The sequence below is a fragment of the Hoplias malabaricus genome, chromosome 6, assembly GCF_029633855.1.
Source record: "Hoplias malabaricus isolate fHopMal1 chromosome 6, fHopMal1.hap1, whole genome shotgun sequence".
NCBI lineage: Eukaryota > Metazoa > Chordata > Actinopteri > Characiformes > Erythrinidae > Hoplias > Hoplias malabaricus.
This window is the reverse complement of record NC_089805.1, coordinates 28,237,156-28,259,377: the sequence shown is the minus strand read 5'-3', so window position 1 is coordinate 28,259,377 and position 22,222 is coordinate 28,237,156. Positions and strand designations below refer to the sequence as shown.

At 37.8% G+C, this 22,222-nt stretch overlaps 2 protein-coding genes across 3 annotated transcripts; one reads left to right on the top strand and one right to left on the bottom strand.

Annotated features, from left to right (window-relative positions):
• Positions 1 to 84: 84 nt before the first annotated feature.
• On the bottom strand, positions 85 to 7,541 carry wipi2 (WD repeat domain, phosphoinositide interacting 2). The gene is made up of 12 exons (XM_066673835.1): positions 7,290 to 7,541; positions 6,112 to 6,194; positions 5,452 to 5,621; positions 5,026 to 5,122; positions 4,480 to 4,577; positions 4,303 to 4,395; positions 4,091 to 4,161; positions 3,874 to 3,981; positions 3,589 to 3,753; positions 3,395 to 3,502; positions 3,030 to 3,127; positions 85 to 1,961 (listed from the first exon to the last, which is right to left on the bottom strand). Exons 1-12 carry the CDS (start codon positions 7,361 to 7,363, stop codon positions 1,849 to 1,851), a joined length of 1,278 nt encoding a protein of 425 aa, XP_066529932.1. The 5' UTR covers positions 7,364 to 7,541; the 3' UTR covers positions 85 to 1,848.
• Positions 7,542 to 10,156: 2,615 nt separating this feature from the next.
• mmd2a (monocyte to macrophage differentiation-associated 2a) lies at positions 10,157 to 22,192 on the top strand. 2 transcript variants are annotated; one of them, XM_066674384.1, is made up of 7 exons: positions 10,157 to 10,311; positions 16,194 to 16,275; positions 17,455 to 17,615; positions 20,112 to 20,186; positions 20,376 to 20,477; positions 20,724 to 20,793; positions 20,978 to 22,192. In XM_066674384.1, exons 1-7 carry the CDS (start codon positions 10,262 to 10,264, stop codon positions 21,176 to 21,178), a joined length of 741 nt encoding a protein of 246 aa, XP_066530481.1. In that variant the 5' UTR covers positions 10,157 to 10,261; the 3' UTR covers positions 21,179 to 22,192. The 2 variants fall into 2 exon arrangements, with proteins under 2 accessions (XP_066530481.1, XP_066530480.1); XM_066674383.1 differs by having other exon boundaries at positions 10,191 to 10,517; positions 20,978 to 22,191.
• The last annotated feature ends 30 nt before the right edge of the window (positions 22,193 to 22,222 follow it).

The window sequence follows — 22,222 nt, the reverse complement described above, 5'->3', positions numbered from 1 at the left end:
AACAAAGTCTGTGATGATATACTCAAATGGAGATTTTATTTATTTTCAATATGGAACAATTCACATTTTATTAAAAAAATCATAAAAAAAAATTATAGTGGCCTAGGGTTGTCAGAGCTCATTGGCTAATGAAGAGAGTCAATCAGTTAACAATGTTCTGGTATACACCATCAGATCATGCTCAAGTGACAATCATGCATAGAAATTCATGAGCCTCTGAATTACTCTAATTGAGCATTCAGCCTTGTTGGGATAGTGGGCAACATCTGCTAATGTATGGCCCAGTATGTACTGTTTGTCTGCACTCTGTGCTCCTTGGACACACGGGAGGGCATTCTATCTCTACAACATTTCAGTGTATTGGCCCAGTACACTTTGTCTGCACTTTGTGCTTGTTGGACATACAGAAAAGCATTTTGTAGCTAGAACATTTTGTAGTCACATTCATGAGCCCTTGTATACTCTTCTCATGAGAACCCGGGACCCCTTGAGACTACATAGCACATCTGACCTGATCTGTCTTCGCTGCTAGACCATGTGACCTAGGCTTCAGCCATGTTTATCAAATACATGTCAGTCCAGTTGGATATCCATGGGAACATGCCACAGTTACAGACTCATACCATGTAGTCTGCAATTTTTTCCACATCTGTCTGGAAAAAGAGAGCGGCTCTGAGACATTAAATATTGTTTTCCTGTGTGTAAGAGAATCATTTTACATTTCCTCACTAGTGTGATATAAATAGGAGCTCTCCTCAGTCATGAGATTCAGTCTAATGTTAATCTGTGGGAAAAGGGGATAAATTGAACACAATTCATTTATTTGGCTGTAAACCAGACAATGGCTGGCTATTAAAATCTCTTTAATTACATAGTATTACAGGGCAATGTTTGGACATTAACTGCTGCCCAAATGAACACATCAAAGGACCTTCATTTCAATTTCAAATGATAAGGACAATATTTTTACAGCCTTGCTTAAATAAAACATTCCATTCACTTATGTCAGGTTAAGGAAAGACACTGGGGTGATCACAAGCAATCTCTGTGTGCCAAATTGGATACCAAATGGTCCATAAGGTAGTGTGGGTATTGGTCTAAAAAACGAGACGTGCTTATGTAAATCAGGGCAAACCTAAAAATGACCCTTTGGAAAAGCTCAGCCTGTGAACACTGTTTAGACAAGGTCATCTCAACATTTTTGTAACCAGGCTTGCAAAGCAACACTGAGGCATCGAAAATGGGGGACAATATTCATATCTAGGTGTTAGCAGGGCCACAGACGCAATTGAAACAGAAAGATACCCTACATTTCCAACACTATGGGAAAACATTGCACAATATGCAGTGGCATGGCAGGCATATGAAGCCAGATATTGAGATTTTAAGAAAGCAGTACACTCGCGCGCACGCACACGCACACACACACACACACACATTAAGCATCTGTCAAGGCTCGAGAGGAGAATGTCCACTGAACACATCAGAACCATCGACATGAGAGCAAATGTTTTCTAGTACTCCTATAGTTGGCACATGTACATGCAAAGCTACAAGACATGATGACTGTAGCTTGATTTTCTTATTATTGTAATAATTGTACATCTGGGCACCAAAATTCACCAGATTTAAAAAGCCACAAAAGGGGGAAAAGAATGAACATCTATATGTAACAACAGACAGAATAGGGCTACAGCTAGGCTTGCTTTTAAAAATGCCCTCTCTTTTAATCCCTTCTCCACCAGGTCACATGATCATAGCAGCACCAGAGAAGGAAAGGCACCCCCCCTCTGAAATGTCACTCCATCATCCATTTCCTGCCCCGTGTCATGAGGGAGGGGAGATCTCTCAGTCTGTCTCCAGGATTAATGGGGGCTGCTCATTTTCCTCGTCCAGATGCAGTGCATTCATATCATCCTCCACTCCAGCCCCGCCCACTGCACCCTGATCCTCAGCATAACCTATCGTCAGAGAACCATAATGATCAATAAGGGTAAAAGCCAATAAAGTCCTAGGGGTGTAAGGTTTATAACAGGTGTATATGGACTAAAGGCTGAAATATTTACCTGAACCTGAATGCTCAGGTCAGTCAAGTATCAGTTCTTACTTATCGTATTTTACCCTGCATTTCCCCTTGCTTTAAATTTCACTCAATATGTTCATATTCCACTCCACTTTCATTGCTATAAAATGTTTAAGTCACCCATTCACTGAACAGGCACCAGTTGTCTGTAATTTAGGCCCATGTATGTGAGGCATGTGCAGGACATAAACTTATTACAGCTGTTACAACAATTACATTTTTTCCTGATAAACTTATACACAGATTGTCATAACATTAAAACCATCTCCCTTGTTTCTACACTCATTATCCACTTTATCAGCTTCACAGACCATACAGGAGCATGCGGCTGTTCTACAATTGCACTGAGCAATTTATTACCACACTTTGTTATTATTTACTGCAGAGCAGATATGATTTGTGAGGGGGATCATTCTCAACACTGTCGTCACAATAAAGTGGTGGAGGCATTTTACTGTGTGTTGTGCTGGTCTGAGTAGTTCAAACATCTGTGCTGCTGAAATTTTAAAAACACAGTGCTCATGCCTTTCCATTCAGTCCCACTCACCTTATTGGTTGCTTTACAATCTGTTCACAATAATCTTCTAGTTCTTCATCAGTGGTCACGGGATGATGCCCATAGGACTATTTTGAACTATACCTAGCCCAACAGTGACACTGAAGTGTTTAAAATTTCTAGCAGCACTGCTGTGCCTGTCCCAGTCGTCCTAGTGCGACAGACAGACAGCCCTACCATGTCACAGTCCGAAAAACGCCCTACCACACAAATCTGCTGTTATCTTCATCTGAAAAGACTTCAGTTTCATAATCACCAAACCGTGAGCTTGCTTCAAGCATAGACCCAAGAACTGACAAATGTAGTTGGGTTGGGTCGGAAAGATGATTCTGGGCCTGTATGTGGGTTCTGAACAAAATATTCAATTAAAACTAAAAATGCAATTTTTACCTTTGGCAACAGCAGCACTATAGGTCTGAGCCACAAGTGGCCGTTCATGGGCTGTCTGTTCTAGAATTTCATTTGCAGGTTCTGCACTTCCGTCTAACCTGTAAGCAATAAACAGTTCCTACTAAAAACAACAACAACCAAAATACATATACAAATATTTTACACACACACACTAATATATATATTATACACTCGAAAAACCTATGTCCAATAACTTGTCTCAAAAAAGAGATTTAAAAAAAAAAAGAATCAACTGCCCCATATCAAGATCCAAGATCAAGATCTAGATCCTCATGCAGTGTGCAATCATATGTTAATAAGGAAACACCTACAGCAGTCCTAGTAAATAGAAATGCAGGCATTACTTGTGCTGCTTCATTAGTGTGCACTCTCCCCCTTCCTGTGGGTCGAGGTTGTACAGGTAAAGATACCCATCTGCTGCGGCCACCAGAAGTCGAGGAATTTTCTGGATTCTGAAGAAATATATGAAAATATTAACCCGATATGTTCCTTACTTTGGTTTCCTACTTGAAAACCCTTTTAACAAATAAATTCTCACATGGCAAGAGCGCAGATATTCTTATGTCCTGAAAATGGCAGTCTGACTGTGGCAAAGGCTCTTCCTTGTGTGAACATTTCAGACACCTGTGCAGGCAGATATGTGGTGGAGGCCATGAGTACTTTTCCAAAATACCCTGTCCAAGTTGTGGGCTCCTCTTGTGGCCTGTAACGGAGCATTAAATATGACAAAACAAATAAATACAACTGATTTGCTTATAAACTAAATATCTGGTCACAATAGTATTTTTGGAAATTAACCCCCTTACTTCACTCTAATACTTACTTTTCTCTCTGTGTCTCCAGCTTAAAGATATGAACTGTCTCTGTGTTGCTAGATGCAGACAAATAAAGCCCCTCCATACTGAATGCCAGGGAGCAGATGCTCACACATCTGGGAATTTACGAAATAAATTATTTTGATTTTACATCTTTGCGTTAATCATTATTCACTTCGGCACTTCCGTAATTCACAGGACAGATTTTTCTTATATGCTACTTGCCTTTTCACCCCTCTCCTAAACTCAAACAGTTTCTGGCCTTCTGGAATGGAGAACACACGGATGACTGTGCCCTACACAATAAAACAAGACAACATATATATATATATATATATTTTAAATATATATTACAAATAGAACATTAAATCTAACATATAATAATTTGAAAATCTACATACATCAAAAGGTTCACAATGCCAGCCAAACTTTTATACCTTCTCAGAAGCAGTGGCGAGTTTTGTACCACTTGCATCAAATGCCAGAGCTGCCAGTGGACTGTCATGAGCAGGAATCATATTAGCAGCTCTCTGCAAAAGCACAACATCAGTTTATTAGTCAAATTTAGCATTTTCATGTGGCTTTCTGCAATAAGGCATTTGTTTGGAGCTTACCAAATTAACAGTGTCAAAGACTTGCACTTCCCCTATTGTTGCACTTCCTGGATATGCCAAATAGCAGTTGTCGTTGCTGATTGAAAGTGCACATAATCCTAGAATTGAAGGAAAAATATATTACTACCACACAAATAATAAGCTCCTTTTTCGTGACAAATAGGATTAACCATCTGCCACATCATATGCAGGCTTGCAGTAATCTGCTGGACAGTTTCAGTTCTAAAAGCATCAGTTTCAGAAGAAAGTCCACGCTTCACTGTTAACTTATGAAACTGACAATGTCTGTGTAAATGCTAAAAAATAAACAAGGAAAAGCATTTATTATAGCTGCTTTGTATTTGACATCAGGAGAGAAAGGCTGCTTATAAATATATTTATTTAAAAGGAAAATAACGATAAAACATGCAGCACAGTCACTGGCCAGAAAATGGCCTCTTTCCCTCTGTTGGCAACAATTAAAAGTGAACAGCACTCACAGCCTTGAAATTACTGCACCATCTACTGGACAACTGCTTTAGCAACAACAGCTAGACTTCAACAAACCTGATGGATTTGGAGGAGTTTCTCGAATAGTATGTAGTACTTTCATATCCCTGATGTTGTGGATATACAGTGATTCTTCCAGACATACTATCAATCTCTGCAAAATAAATTAATCAATCAGTCAGTAAATATCCTTCATTTCTAAAAAAGGCTCGTATATAAACTATGTATTATAATATTTAATATAAGTACTAAATATATAAACTCGTTTATTCAAATATTCTGCAAATTAAGTGTCCTACATTTCTGAAAGTAAAACGACTTTAAATCCATTATTTCATTCAAATTTAAAATATAAACTGAAAACTGTCTGCCAGTTTTCTCTGGTCTGCAAATTGACAGAAACAGCAGACGAGTAGAAGGTTTATGACAATTTTAGAAAAATGTACCTTTACAGGGTCAAAATAGCTTCAAAAGAGTACTTACCTGTCTGTTCAACTTTACAGCCAGTATAGTGTTTGAGTAGCTGTAGTTACATATCTCCGTCCCTTTCTTGAAATGACACACTTTGAGCTTCCTAGGTGCCTTAAGGCTAACAATAGCAACAAGGCTACTGGAGAATAGTCGTTCAACGATGCACACATCCTCTGTGTCGGCTATGGAAAACAAAAAAAGCAAACACTCATGTGCAGGGGGCCATGTAAAGTGTAGATTTGTGTCACACACCAAATGTGAAGAACATGAAAAGTAGCATGCATATCATGTGCAAAATGCAATTGTAGCAAGATTAAGGTGAAACATTTGGCAGATCCATTCTAAGCACAATTTTCAGCCAAACTGCTAATGTGTACATGAAGAAATCCAAATAATGTCACAAAGTGAGGACTGTAACTACAGTTATGGTTATTAAAATGACAATGCACATGTGTAACACCATCTTGTGGATGAATGCATCAAGGGTCTTCATGGTTTAACGGTTATTCTCCATATTCAAAAACCTTTTTAACCTACCAAAAAAATTGTTTACAAACCCTTTCCCCAAATGGCTTACTATGCCACCCAAAAGGGTTCTGCTACCGTTTTATTTTTCCCGTTGAACACATCACCCCCCCCCCATGTCAGAAACAGACAGCAAGTGATACTTACTACATTCATAAATCTGTTCCAATTTGTCCACAGATGACAAAGAGAAAAACTTATATCCGGTTTTAGTACCAACAGCTAAGGACCTGGTTGAAGAGGGGAAGGGAAGACATTGTTGAAAAAGACGTCGGGGGTTGTTTTTAAGGCTAAACCTCTGTGACAGCTGACATGTTATTCTGTGCAATCTGCTGAAAATAATGACGTCTTAACTTTATAAAGAGTGAACCCTCAACCAGAGATTATATTAGAGTTAGCTACACTTTTGTAAGTCCTTTACCTTATCTTGATTAGTTGCCTAACGTTAGACATTTGCTGCGGTCAGCGAACTAAACCAACCACTAACCTCCTAACAAAGTCTGACTCAGAAACATTTGGAAAAGGGGAATTTCACTAATAGACGTTTAAGTGTTCGAGCTGTTCATCATAAGATTGCAAATATTACAATAGTAGGCAGATGTATATTGAATTTGAATCAGCTAAACGGGACTAACCGCGTGCAAAACTCATTTAATGTGAGTGAAAAACTAAATGTTCTAACACACGTCCAGCGGCAGTCAGCTCTACTCTGGGAGCCTTAGCATGTTAAGCTCGTAGTTATTTAACTAGCTAGTTGTGTAACACAATAACACGTATATTTCCTTACCAGTAATATTTCGTTACCGTTAACGTTAGTAACTGTGCGTATGGCTCAGTAGAATAAAAAAGAGAAACATGCTTTTAATTTGCTTTTCGAAGCAGTGCAACTCATAACCTATAGTCTAGTAGCTTCTGCTAATGTAAGGTAGCATAACTAGCCCCAGCATTTTGCCAATGAGCCGAAACTGGCTTCTTTTCAGTTCCATCTTAAAAAATTCTAACGGTTACATTCTGGCGCCTCACTATTTAAGGTGGAACTGAAAATGAAAATAAGAAACCAAACCCAGCTTCGTTCTGTTGTCAGCTCCTCGGAGTTTGATAGCGTTACCCGACCCAGCTACTCAGCCCCTTGCTTCAAGTGATACGTAATTTCGGTTCAGGTAGATAGCAATGCACTAAATCACTTGACGCAGCGAGTTAGCTACAGAGGCACATTTAAACTCTTCCTGAACTCGGCTACCAGCTCCCAGTGTGTGTTGAAACGGGGAGATGAAATTTGAGGCCTGATCCCCGGACTCTGCGCAGTGTCTGCCCCTCACTCTTACGTGTTGTCCTGGTTAAAGTTGGCGAAGAGCAGCTGGCTGCAGCCGGCCTCTCCGCTCTGACTCGCCAGGTTCATGAGCACGGCACCATCTACAGCCCCAGTCGAAATGGAAATAACCGTGAACACCAGCAGCTTTCTTAACGATGTATCCACACAACCCTGTTCACTTCACGGAGTCATTAAGTTCCACCCTTCTCCCACTGTGTTGTTGTTTTTCTGCCCAGTATTGCTCGCTGCACATGCGCAATGACTCCAGCATGCGCCAGCTCGGAGAGATTTAAAGAGAAAGACACACAGACGTGTGAAACAGAACGTAGACCTGAGCCCATATCAAAAACCTGACCTGAGATCAGCTCTCCCCTGCTGTGCAATCCTGCTCAGGCTTACTCATATGACACGAACTGATCTCAGATTAGCACTCGAAAAAGCAGTCTTGGTACATTTTGGCTCTTCAAAGAACAAACCTATCCTCAGAAGTACAACCAGGTCCACGAGGTCCAAATGTGAATGTTGAGAAGTTCCATACATCTGCGTTTTCAGAGGACCATATTTGTAAAATAATATATGTGGAAAAAAAAATGTAAAAAAAAAAGTCAAGACCTATTGCATGGAGTCAGTGCAACTAAAATAATAACACAAATAGTATATATGTAAAATTATGGCATAAAGTAAAATTAAACATAAATAAAATATAGATAAATCTATGGCAAAATATGCTTCCTAGCTGAAGGTATTAAAGATGTCCTTTGAGATACCACACCATTTATAACATTTGTACCTTGAATATTACTGTAGTTAGCGTTGTGGCGTTACATCACAACAGTATAGTGTCAGTGCCACACAGCTCCAAGTTCCTTGGGTTGTGGGTTCAATCCCTACCTCTGGTCACTGTCTGTAAGGAGAATCATATATTCCCCCTGTGTATGGGTCTCCTCTGGATGCTCCGGTTTTCACACAATCTAAAAACACAGGCTGGATGGTGGATTTGCTAGACAAAAGTGTGTGTGTGTGCGTATGTATGTGTGTGTGTGAGAGAGAGAGAGACAGGTAAAAGTTTGTAATTCCCTGAGAAGGACAGGGAACCCAACCTGTCCAGGGTTATTACGGCCTTTTTCGTTATAATTCCAGGGTAGGCTTTGGCCCCCCAAGGCCTGTATCAGGATGAAGTGGTTACAGATGACGGTGAGGTAATGCAGTGAATTAAGGCTAAATATACTTCACTGAACCGGCAATTGTGAAAAATCTTTAGAAAGGTTTAGAAAAGTCCCTAGCAACACTGAAATTACTGTAGCAAAAAGAACATGGTTTCGTAGATCCCCTCACATGTATAAAACTATTGACCTACACAATCTTAAACAATCTTATTTAATGCTGTGAATGAAGATTAGTTGGTATATTCTGTAAAATGCAATAAAAGCACCAATCTGTAATTTGTGTATTTGCTTGAACTTATATTTAACTAAACAAATGTTCAATAAAGTTTCCAATGTTTTCACTGAACATCTTGCTTGTGTCCTGAAAATATAAGCAAATTTGATGCTTGCAACACACTCAAATGAAGTTGGGAAAGGGGCAAAATTAGAGTGAAAAAGTTCACTGAATACACTATAAGCATGTGAATATTAACACTGCAAAATTAACATTTCAGCATATAAGAATGCATTCATTTTAGGTCTTGTAACATTCACTGGACATGATACTGTGAAGATATCATTTTATATATACATATTCTTTGTAATCTTTGTATCCTTAGAAAGATTAAACCGTGTAATTAAAAGGAAAGATTCTGTAACAAGGTGGTAAGCATGAAGGCATCAAACTAATTTTTTAATATTCTGCTAAAGTTGTTATCTTATTTATATTTTGTGAAGCTTCAAGAAAATGAAAAAATCACAGATTCAGATAATTTTATAAAATTTTACAACAAAATCCCTAATTTTCCAGAAACCGTGTTTGTAGTTGTTTATATATATATATATATATATATATATACATTTGTGTCACTCCGTTACCTAAACCAGGATTCATATGTCTTATATATCTACCTGAATTCAGAACGTACACTTTTACCTTCAACTCAATGCTAGTTAAGGTCATAATAAGCATAATTAATCACTTAAAAATAAATAAATAAATAAATAGATAGATAGATAGATAGATAGATAGAAAGAATAGAAATCAAGTCTCCTGAAAGAATGGATTTGGAGAAAGGCAAAGGATGCACAAACATTAAAGTCCTATTATATTTAGTTGTTAACGCTTAGCAGTCAATTAGAAACTGGACAATTGCATACACTTATTTACATAATTATATATTAAAAATGACAGGAACGGAGCATCTCATTTTACTGTATATCTTTCAGTGAAATGCCTTTCAGCAGATATGAAAACGTTAAGAGTAAAAGCTTTGTGTTTGACCGACAGGGGGTGCGCAAGCTTTCCTTCTACTCACAACCGTAGTAACAGTTTTATAGATCACATAATAGTCCGTGAACTATAGAATGGAGTTAACGTTGGTCTTTAAAACACTGACCGTAGAAATAGACATTCTCTACTCTATATGCGCGTCTTAAAGGAAGTACACAGACCTATAAATAACTCCAGAATACAGCAAATGATCAATTAAATAACTGCAATGTTTGAAATATATTAAAAACAGCGGAAACATAATGCAAATAAAAAAATGTATATATCCATCGACTCGGTAAATAGAGCAGTATTCCCAGCACCTGGGCCCGAGGCACTGAGACCCAGGACCGTTTTGTTCAGTGTTTGTTGTAACTGTGTCTTTGCTCAGTATTTAAACAGTGTCAGTGTAGTGCTCTTTGTAGTGTTTGCTCTGTGAGCTGTGTTGATGATGGAGCGTGTGTTTGCTGTGAGGACTTCGCTGTTTGACCCGAGGGAAAGCGAGGGGCGGGGAGGACATTCACCGCGTTCTTATCTATCAATCTTGCTCAAGAGGGGGCTCACGAAATGGATATCGTTGCAGAGAATCGGCGGGGCGGCTTTGCCACCGTTTTCAGGTACTTCTTTGCAGTTTAAGGCGAATGAAAGTCTTCTCTTGTGGCCGCTTTCCGTCCCCGCTTGGACTGAACATCCGGAGCCAAGTCGCCTTTTCAGAAAAAATAACCCAAACAAAACAAAACAAAAACAGCAGGAACAAACTCGACAGAGAGCTAACATGTCAAAATACAGGCAATATGGATTTTAGGAAGACCAAGTATGGAAGGTAAATTGCACCGAAAAAGTTAAGGACCTTTCTTTCTTTTTCTCTTTCTTTCTTTCTTTCTTTCTTTCTTTCTTTCTTTCTTTCTTTCTTTCTTTCAGTCATGGTAGTATAACAAACTCCGTACTGAAATGCTGTCTTCAGTTTTTTTATTTTCAGTAAGTGTCTGTCTGTCGCTGTAAATCTTCATGAGCACTGTATATTCTAGATTTTCCCAACGTATCCAGCGATAGAAATGTTTTAATCTGTCTTCAAAAACTCCCCCAAAGCCCACAGGGCACGTTATCTACTATCTTAACCGCTTATTCTTTAATAACTTGCGGTACAGGTATTTTGCTTGTAGGTGTCGTTTCAGACCGTTTCCAAACACACTTCCACGTAGTCCTTCATCAAAATTTTTTCAGTGAAAAATGTCAAGAATCTGCGCCGTGGAACTGAGCCATGCTCTCTATCAAGTGCACACAAGCCAAGAAAGATACATAAGGTGCTTTCCAAGCAGTTCAGAGACATACACTTGTCTTTTGTCAATATAACTGTATCTCGGTTGAAGAGCAAGGAATCCTCGTTATGTATAGGGTTGTGTTTATTTACACAGAATTTACATAGAATTTGAAGTAAGTTTTTAAAAAAATAAAATTAAAATAAAATTTGAACGGTTATGTGTGTGATGTATATATAAAGACTAAAATTGGTTAACTGGATTGTTACTACATGAAAGCAACAAAAGTGTCGCTATTGTAACCATGGGCATAATAACAAGAATTACACTTTTGGTGCTCTCTAGAACAGTTTTCAAAAACGTGCTATATAGAACCATATACATCACACTCTCTGTCGAGCCGAAGAACTATAAACAATATACTGAACTACAAGACCCATTACCTTTGTTGAAGGACCCTCATGAGTATGCAGTGCAGAGGTTGGTAGAGAAGCCTAGATCCATACCTAAGTATGTAGTATGTTACTTAAGAGGTAAATCTTTGGATTCACAGGAGAATATGGGTCGCTAAATTAACAGTAATTTACTTATACTGACTAATGCACTTGAGCAGAACTGAAAATATTCCCATTTAAAATTATAAAGAAAACTACAAATCTGTAAAGTGCAGGCACACTGAGTAAATGTAATCAGTTCGGACTCACCTTTGATATGACTTTAAATAGCTTATTATTTACATTTAACTAGTGTAACAGGATAATCAGGCTGGTGGTGAGTGAATTCATTTTACTTAAGTTTCAGTCCTTTTAGAGGATGTTGACAGGATAAGGAAACGTTTCCTCCAGGACAAAGTTTTATTTTTGTCACCAAAGGCAATTTTCCCTCCTCATCTGACAAAAGGTTGCACAAACGTTACAACATTTTTCAGTAGATGCCATGAGGTAATCCCTCTGGGTCACTTTTCAGTAGTCTTGCCATTTTAAACTTTTGTTGCTTTTTTTTGTCCAAATACACTGATATTTTAAGAAAGGAATTTAAATCCAACAGTCGATCAAAAGACATATAAGCTAACTAATATGTGTATTGTTTAGACTGTAAAATAAATAAACTTAATCATTTAATCATTTCATCTAAATATCTCAAAGGTCAAGTACTTGTTACTGAACTTTCTCTTTTTCAGTTTAGAGAGACAGGATGTCAGATCAACTGAGACTCACATTCACATTGCTTATGTTACATTTATGAGTATAACCAGTGGTGGGCAAACTGAGTATTTTAAAGTGTGTTTTAAAGTGACATTTTCTGTGTTAGTGTTTGCATGTGTTTTAGGGTCCTATAAAACCTGCAGCTGGTTTCCTGTACATGGAGTAAGTCTCGCCTTGGACTAAACTACCAATGTGCTATAAACATTAAACTGTTCACCTAATTTGTGAATACTAGCTTAATGTGTGTGGTATTGTAGCTCATTAGTAAGCTGGTGAGTGCAGACGTCGCCAGTGTGCGTTGCTTCAGAATGGCCTGGTCCTCATCATGTCTGATTAAATTAATTAACTAATGTGTCTGGACCTTCATTAACTGAGACTGGGTTCACTCACAGAATAGGACTTGAGAGTGGGAAAGATTAAACTGGAGGCCCAGGATCAGGGGCATTTCCCAGTTTACATAACTTCAACTACCATACTATGGCATACCAGGCCACTGGTAACTTGATGTTACATTTCCTAACGTTTAAAGAGATGAAACATTGCAAATTACAGTTAAAATCATTGGTCCATCCTATAACTGTAAAATGCAAAGGAGTTAAACTGTAACGATACAGTTATTACAAAGTGTTGTCACAAATAACAATAAAGTTGAACTGAGATCGGAGTTAGTTCAAATTCCAGTAAATGGGACTAGTGAATGCAGTAGCAGTGATTATGCATGATTAGGTTATTTAAATGAACTATTCTTGAAAGGAAACTTTTGGCTCAAGCCCTAGGCCAACTCTATTAATCTTCTGTAGAGGCACAGTGAGGCATAACCAGATTGTTCTGCATCAGTAGCCATTACTGAACCAATTCTCTGCTCAACGTGTATCATATTAACACTGGCTCAGCTGAACCAGACTCTGCTTTTATCTTAATGCTGCATTCCTACAGCCAAGGTAGGTATCATTAGGTATCAATACAAATATTTTTAATGCATTCATTTTGTTGCAAATATGTGCTCAATCCATATTTGATGCCTGTAACACACTCCCAATCAAGTTGGAACAGGAACATGTTTGCCACTCTATTACATTATGAGTTACATTGAAAATATTTATTAATCTTTAGGGGCCCGAAGACACCAGTTGCTTCAGTTTTCAAGATGAATTTTTCCTCGCCATTTTACAAGCCATTAACTGTTATTCAAGGCTGAGCTGCACAACAAGGGCCTTCGATGTAATATTTTGTCATAATCCAAAATCATAACACACACATTATCAAAAGGAGACAAGTGAGGACTTTGTTAAATAAGCCACATAAATTGCTTAAAAATTTATATATATTTTGTCTGAGAAAATGGTGATTTTATAGATGGCACTAATACACCCTCATACCATAACAGACTCTGGCGTTTGAGCTTTATTCTGGTAACAGCCTGGATAGCCTTCTTCTTTGGCCCAGACAGCACAACATCCATTACTTCCATAAACAGTTTGAAGGGTTGACTCATAAGACCACAGTACATGTTTCCACTCTGCATCAATCCATTTAAGATGAGCTTGAGCCCAGAGAAGTCAGCAGCCTATGAGCAAATGGCTTCCATTGTATATAGTATAGTCTTGCATTTTTTAATGAACATTATTTATTAACAACTGTTTATGGGCATGCATTTACAACAGTCAATAGATTTTCATTCTTTTTTTACACTCAAAGATTTTTCTAGATTTCCTTTTGAGGATATGCACTATATAAATGAAATATTCAGAAACCTTGCAAGCGCATATTTTTCACAACATTTATAGTAGTAAGTTGGTCTTGTCACTCTTGCTGTTGTGAATTTTTTGCTACTGTCAGCTGTAGAATGAGCAAATATTTACCTCTGCCGAATCCTTAGTTTTTAGTGTAGAAAATGTTGTGTTCTAAAATCTAAGGCAATGCTCAGTGCTGAGAAGGACAGAGAATCCTTCACAAGCTGATGGTGTGAAAACAGTGACACAGGCATGCGCCTTGTAATTATGCTGCTCAGCTTTCTGCATGAGAAATTTTTGCCCAGGTTTATTCAGTTAGCATGATTAAATTATTCACATTCACTTCACACCACACACCTGGATCAGCTCTGCTCTCACATTCAGGGCAGATGTTTTTAGGTAGCAATGGCCTTTCTTTTTCCAGGATATAATTGAAACACAGGTAAAAAGTGACTGAGTTATGAAAGAAGGTTTTATAACAGCCCCAGATCAGCTCTTTATGTAACCTTGGTTTTGTGGGGAAAGCAACAGATTTGTTGTTGATTAGATTGCATCAGAGATTTAACAATCTGGCTGAAGCTAATAAACCAAAAATTTCAATGTATAGTCTCAGTGTACTCTAAACAGCACTTTTGAAATATATCCTCTGTGAATATGAACATATTTTCTGTATACCTCATCTGTTCTTGCACACCTAATGCTGCAATGCCAGACCAAGCATATTAATTAAATCATGCTGATAAAAGGGCATTTTGGCAGAAAATAAAAAGAATATCCCCAAGCCACTGGTTGGCATGGTGACCATGACATCACTGCTCAATACATCAGTGGCTCAATTTGAGCGGCATGAAAGAGAAAGGATTCCAAACAGGATTAGGTCAGTTGCTACTGGTCGCTGATACTGCTGGGCAACCATGAAGCACAGAAAAAACCCTAAAACGTGATCTGGATTATAATAATGTTCTGCATTTGTTTTATACAGAGGTTTACTTATGCATCATATATTATATGACTGTTTACCTATTTAATTATCTCACGAAATACATCTCAATTTTAAACCATTGCTAATATTCAAAAGGCTGTGCCACTGTCTTCTTTAATATGCAGTCATGTGTGCAATTCAAAATAGACAATAAATCGATGATTCAGTGGGAGCAAACATGACTCATTAGTGGAGGCTGGAGGGTATTTGCCCCAGCAGAATAATAATCTCTTAGAATGGCATCACCTGTGAACTAATAGCCCTGCTTTAGCTGCAGCTGTGCTTTATCTTGTGGGTCTGGAAAAATCCAGGCCCTCCAGGCCTCCCACAGTTCTTCCATTTTTGTCATTAGGAAAAGACATGCATTGCTAATCCCTACTGAAGGCTCAATGCTCCTACTTACTTTGTCAGTCTGCTTATGTTCCAGTTGTGCGTGATGTTTGCTACAGCATACAAGCAGGATATACAGCTTTCAAAGTGTTTGGCACAGGACTCTTATTTAGTTTGGCACTGAATTAATGTGGCTGGTTTACAAATGAGATTTGTGATGTTGTAATATCGGAATGTGTAGGGGGCAGATAACTGCACTGCTGGTAGCATCCTAAAGCTGGAGCGGGTCATTTATTTTAAAAGTATTTTTTGTTGTTATATATTTCAAATACACTTGACATCTCCATATTTATCATTAAATCAATAGCTCTGAAAATGATCTCTGATAGCCGTAGGACTGAAAAGCCATCCAGTCATTTCATTCAGAGAGAGTTAAGTGACTGAATCGCCCTCTCATCCTCTCTACCTTCTTAATTCACAACCTGCCCACATGTTCATATTCTGTAGTCTGCATGTGAGCACATGTCTGGACTACTTCTTCTACAAACAAGTAGCTGAGATCTGGCAAGCTAGTTGCAGAATAAAGGCAGTGAAACTTACACCTACAAGAGCTTGCACTGCTATACAAAGACATACAAGAAAGCAGTAGAAAATGATATATTACACTCCTCACTGCATTCCTTTCTTCCATGGACTTCTCTAGCTGTAGTCAGGCAGGCACAATATTTTCATTTGGAGGAGGGGCTGAAAAGGATTTTTTGGTTGGATATTTTCAAAATCTTGGTGACTACTAATTTATCTACTCCAGCTATCATCTGAGAGGTACACAATAGATATTTCTGCTTTGAAATAATGTGTGTGAAAATAATGCTAGTTCTGGGAAATCATCAGATGTTGGGACAGAATTTTAAGGAATTTATTGCATTAAGCCAAAAGATAATTGTGAGCCAAAAAAGAGCAAGAAAATTAAAAATGCATTTGTTTTTTTAGATTCATGAATAACCGTGTCCCGTCCAGCAAAAGATATCAACCAACTGAGTACGAGCATGCAGCAAACTGTGCCACTCATGGAGTAAGTACAGCCTTTATCATCTGGTTTTGCATGTAGGTGGATCTACTGATGGTGGGGGTAGTGAGGGTATTGTCATAGAGGAAAAGAGTTCCAATCTGCCACAAGATTAGTGGACATATACTACTATCTAGTCTAGTAGCTTCAACTATCTGATTATAAGGTGCTCTGCATACAGAATCTTCTAGAAAGGTGAAGACACAAATTCATTTTCAAATTCAGCAGAGTAAATTCAATGTAGTTAAATGTTTATTTCCTACTGACTTTGTCCCATTGGAGCATGGTAAGTTGTTTTATGCATGTGTTTTTGTTCTATGTCCTGGTGCAGTGTTGCTGTTTGGAGTGCATCCTAGATCCTCTAATCCTACCCACGTGTCACTGTCACACATCTGGCATGAGCAGTGCACTGCACTTTGTGACCACACAAATCCTCTCTGACCTCTTTATCAGCTGAGTCTGAAAATATGCAAAGCTTTGGAGTTTACACATGTAAAATGTCCACTACTCTATGTTGTATGTGAAACTGTAGATTGTAAAATGAAATAGTTTCTTTGTCCAAATTGCATCTAGACAATGAATACATTTATTATCAGACTATCACAGCATTGGGTCCATTTTCCGAAGATTACTGTATATCTGGAGATGCCATATAACTGCTAGTTAGTGTACATTGACATTGATTTAGTGGCAGTTTGATGGTATCTTTCCATCTTGCAGGAATAATGTGCTTGACTTCAAACTTAATAATAATAATATTAATAATAATAACAGCAATAATAAACAATAAGAACTATTATTATTATTATTATTATTATTATTATTATTATTATTATTATCCTGAAGCTCCAAGTGTCACAAGTCTTCATGTTTAAAATTCTTACACTTTTTGACCAAAAAACTATAGTACTTTTTGTCAGTATGTGTAAAAGTGTTGCATGTATTCATTTGTAGAATTGGAAGAATTGTTTCTTTTCAACCCTGTGATATTTACACTGAATTATATCTAATCAGATATGTTGAGCATCAGTTGAAGAAAGGTGTAGTCAAAAAATAACAGACATTTATGAGACATGACAAAAAATGAGGAAGCTAGTTTGTAAATTATATTCAAATATTATTTGGCTTTGTGGCATTCCCTTTCTGATCCACTGAATCTGGTGAATGTGTTGGGTTTTTTTTCAGCTCTGGATAATTCCCAGTATCTTAGGCAGCTCACTATTGTACCTCCTCTCTGATGACCAGTGGGAGAGTGTCACAGCATGGCTGTACGGCACTGGACTGTCCAGCTTGTTCATCATGTCCACTGTGTTCCACACCGTGAGTTGGAAGAAGAGTCATCTGCAGTGAGTATTTGCATACAATACAACTGCAAATAATGGAACACATTATAAACGCATTTCATTTATTTAAAGAGTTTATAGTCTGCTAGTTCTCCAGAAAAACAGATCAGCTCGATCTCATGCTTGGACACTAGAATCTGCTTTCAGTTCTGAGAACGTTCAAACAGAAAGGGCCATGACCAGTTTGTGCAGACCCAAGGGGATCTGTGAATGAATGTGTGTCCACATGGTCATTATAAACTGCCTTCAGGCATGCAGGTGTAATTAACTAATGAGTTCTCTTGTGTTTTCTTGCTGGATTTTTTTTATTTATAGCAACAGCCAGGGCTTAATTAATTTACAGTTCTTGAAATTAAATTAGTGCTTAATGATCCGCAGATGTCATATCTGCAATGCAAAAATACACATGTATTTTTTAAGTTCCTCACCTCTTTACTGCAGTAACACCCTATAATCTCTTGAGAAGACTGGTCAGGCACTAATATTCGATGATTAATACCTGATCAGTGGGTTTGATTCCGGCTCTGGGTGACTGTCTGTGAGGAGTTGGTGTGTTCTCCCCGTGTCCGCGTGGGTTTCCTCCGAGTGCTCCAACACACGTTGGTAGGGTGGATTGGTGACTCAAAAGTGTCTGTAGGGGTGAGTGTGTGAGTGAATGTGTGTGTGTGTCTGTGTTGCCCTGTGAAGGACTGGCGCCCCCTCCAGGGTGTATTCCTGCCTTGTGCCTAGTGATTCCAGGTAGGCTCTGGACCCACCGTGACCCTGAACTGGATACGCGGTTACAGATAATGAATGAATGAATAATTCTTGATCACAAATGGACTTGTAACTCATCCCAGGGGTTGGGTGTATGTATTTCTCCGCAGCCCAAGTCTCGAGGCTTGACCAGAGAATATACAAGCTCTGTTTGCTGTTTCTCTCACATTGGTTGTAGTTTAAGAAGCTGACTTCAGAAGTTGCCGTCTCTATAAACTTCTGGACATGTAGTGTTTCTTTATTCAGTGCCTGATCTAGATCTGTATCAGTTAATAGATATAATTGCAGGATTACTTAGCAATCTGCAGTGTTCCCCTTCCTCAAATTCAGTCATTCAGTCCTAAGAATATGTGTACAGTACCCAGTTGGAATTTCTAGACGTTTATCCACTTCACAAATGTGTACAGAAAACAAAGGAGTCATATGACACCAGTTAGAAGATATCTGTAAGGTATATATTTTAGGCCACACTTAAATGTCAAAGGAAATAGTGACTTCTAGGACAAAGAAAAGGACAGTGTTAATGTAAATAGAAGAAATGCTTGATTTTATTCTGTCTTACTGAGAACAAATATAATCCTTTAGTTCTCTTATATACCTGCCATACATGCAGTGGAACAGAATGCTGTAATACTTGTATGAAATACAATAAGGAAAAATCCTGTACAAGTATCTGTGCCTTCACATTCAATGTGTGGTGTGGTACAGTAAATTACCACTGAAAAATTCACTTAACTCACATTTATTTACTTAAATAACAGCCATTATGAATTTCTAAATCATTACTTTACCATTGTTTTGTGCACCTTGCAAAAGACCTGTTTTATTTCCTTTAATTCTCTTTGTTTTTTATATATTGTTTTCATCTATTTTCCTTTTACTTTCCCATTCCTTATTCAAGTGGCTTATGTAATCTCCAAAGAAAAATCTCCTATAAAATAAGAAACTTTGAAAAGAAAGAATTCTTAATTTTAATGGCTATTTTGACTTTTGGAAACTGGAAAAATAGATGGTTATATCTGACAATACAGGAATTGGTATTTTAAACCATTACTGCAGGGTTGTTGTTGTTTTATGACTCATCACAGTTCACATACTTTCTCATCCATTATGTGGTTAACAGCATTCATTTGAACGCCCACAGCAGGAAGGCAATGGGACAGAAGTAGAAATTTGGATGATGCCCTCTTCCAGACCTAAAGGAAGACAATTTCCCTTAAGCCCATGGGTTCATTCTGTCAGCATCAAGACACCCTTCAACTTATTTAAGATACATTGATATTATAATAATGTATTTGTTACAGAGATTACAGGAGTCTCTTGAGACATTTCCTTTGAATTTTCATTTAAGTTACCGTTTGACTTAAGGGCATGTCTGTTCTTGTTGGGCTTCTCCGATGTGTTCCATCTACAGATCAGATCGGTCTCTGGTGTGTGTGAGAATAACCGTCTGCTGCACCATGCTGTTTGGCTTGTCTTCTAGCCAAGAGAAACATAGAAATCCAGGGGCATGAGCACTGATCTGGTTTTCACTTTATGAGATGCTATATTTCTGAATACAGCCCATGCATTTGTTTTATTTTGAGCACTTTGTGCTACTGTTCATATTGTGGTTTGGACTGGGCCCAGTAAATGTAATACATTCATCAGTGAAGCAGCACAGATAATAAAGACTGGTGAAGTCTGAGGTCCTGCCAACATGGCCACAAATATAATCCTCCCTTTGTACTTTTCCTTTGGCAGGAGAGTTGAACAGCGCTTCCACATGTGTGACCGGATAGTGATTTACTTCTTCATCGCTGCCTCTTACGCCCCCTGGTGAGTACAAAAGGTGTGAGCACCTCAATAGTCACCATATCGAAGAACAGCCCGCTGTTATCTCGAGACATTAGACGTTATTTGCTGTGACAGACCCTTTGATCACTGTAACGGTCTTCTTGTATGTTTTATGGAGGTAATGGCGTGTGTTTGTTGCCAACGGTTAATTGAAGTATGTGTTGTGTGCAGGTTAAATTTGAGGGAGCTGGGACCCTGGGCGGCTCATATGCGCTGGCTGGTGTGGATCATGGCCTGCGTGGGCTCTGCATATGTATTCTTTTTCCATGAAAAGTATGTTTTCCATAACATCTTTAGTCTATAAGGAAACAGACATGTTGTATACCCAAACTGCAGACTTGTTGTTGTTGCATGGATCTCTGTGCCATTGCGAAAATAAATAAATAAATAAATAAATAAATTTGAAGAAAAGCTACCATTCAGTTTTCACTAGATGTTAGACAACCGCTTAAAATGCATTTTTTCCCTTTGTAAACACAGCTAAGAACAAGATCCTAAAATGTTTCTCTCAACTTCTAGGAATAAGATATTGGACCTGCTTTGCTACACAGCCATGGGAGCTATACCTGCACTAGTCCTTTTGTCTATGGTAAGATAGAAGGTATTTCTGTATGCACTGGCCACAATTTGTAAAGTACAGTACTCCTCCATATTTTAGGAATTAGGAAAAGAGATATTATCATGTGCCATTAGAAGGATTTTATACAGTGTCTTATGCAGTCTGATTACTTGAGTCTAATGTGATGCTTTTCAATTCATTTGTATGCTGTCAGCCTAACAGAGAGGGGGTACTGGAGCTGTCAATGGGGGGAGTGTTCTACTGCCTGGGAGTGTTCTTCTTCAAAAGTGATGGCCTCATCCCTTTCGCTCATGCAATCTGGCACGTCTTTGTGGCAATAGGAGCAGGCATTCATTATTATGCCATCTGGAGATACCTTTATGCAACCACTGGCCACATTAAAATATCCAGGTGACATACTATAGCCCTGAGAAACAGCACTGGCTCATCATACTGGGTCTTGTGCAATGCATCTAGTATAGGTGGTTGAATACCAGCCATTAATTTTATTCAGAAATACTGAATCCTGTTTGATCACAAGTTGCCTTTGAAGTCCTCAATAGAACCATCAGCTTTTGTTTGTTTCTGATGTGTCTATTACTGGAAAAACCTTCTTCCCAAAAGTTTGGGAATTTGATTCCACTGAATTACGTTAAACACTATATAAATGTCAATAACTGGGTCAATTAGGAAGACAAGAAAAAAAATCTGATTAGCTATGCTAATTGCATTAGAACATGTGCATTGGACTGTGTGTAGTAAATACTTTAATTTATTTTAATGGCATAGTTTATGTTTGCAGAATTTTGCACTACACTCTTTTGTATCAGAATGAACTAAGAAATAAGGTGGAATTACTAACTTTGTGTAATCCATGCCTTTTTCCATCTATGATCTACATAAATCTCTATGTAATCATCATAAAACACAAACATTCTCAACTAACAATCGAACATCTTCACTGACCTTATGATTAGAACACAACTGAAAAATAAACTGAAAATAGTTATAAAGTATTCTACTTATCAAAGAAGCGTTTCAAATTATAGGTCAACTTTAAAGAAAAAAAAATTCCTTGTTTTCACAAATAAGCTGAAGATGACACTTAAAAAAAAAAAAAAAAAAAACTTAAAAACTCAAATCAGAGTTTAGTATTAAAGCTGTACATTGTCAATTTTAATACGTATATGTTTCAAAGGAACAAACTACAACTCTCTTTCCACTTCTGTGTTTTAAACGTTACTGTTCTGTAGAATTTGGGACCAATATTCTGAATTATAAACACAAATTTATTTGGCACTTAAAATAACATTAAAACTCAGGCAAATATATTGTTTTTTATTATATAAAGTTTTTTCTTTTTAAAACATCGCAATATCATACAAATTGTGTTTTAAAGGCTTTATATTGTCCACTATATCATGAGAACACACTGCCAAAAAAATAAACATTTCACTGT

Coding starts and splice junctions, on each gene's coding strand:
- wipi2 (XM_066673835.1), bottom strand. CDS start 7,363: ATGAACCTGGCGAGTCAGAGCGGAGAGGCCGGCTGCAGCCAGCTGCTC. Junction 4,162..4,302: donor TCGCCACTGCTTCTGAGAAG/GTATAAAAGTTT, acceptor TTTATTGTGTAG/GGCACAGTCATCCGTGTGTT. Junction 3,982..4,090: donor TTTAGGAGAGGGGTGAAAAG/GCAAGTAGCATA, acceptor GTAAATTCCCAG/ATGTGTGAGCATCTGCTCCC.
- mmd2a (XM_066674383.1), top strand. CDS start 10,336: ATGAAAGTCTTCTCTTGTGGCCGCTTTCCGTCCCCGCTTGGACTGAAC. Junction 10,518..16,193: donor AGGAAGACCAAGTATGGAAG/GTAAATTGCACC, acceptor TTGTTTTTTTAG/ATTCATGAATAACCGTGTCC. Junction 17,616..20,111: donor TGGAAGAAGAGTCATCTGCA/GTGAGTATTTGC, acceptor TTCCTTTGGCAG/GAGAGTTGAACAGCGCTTCC.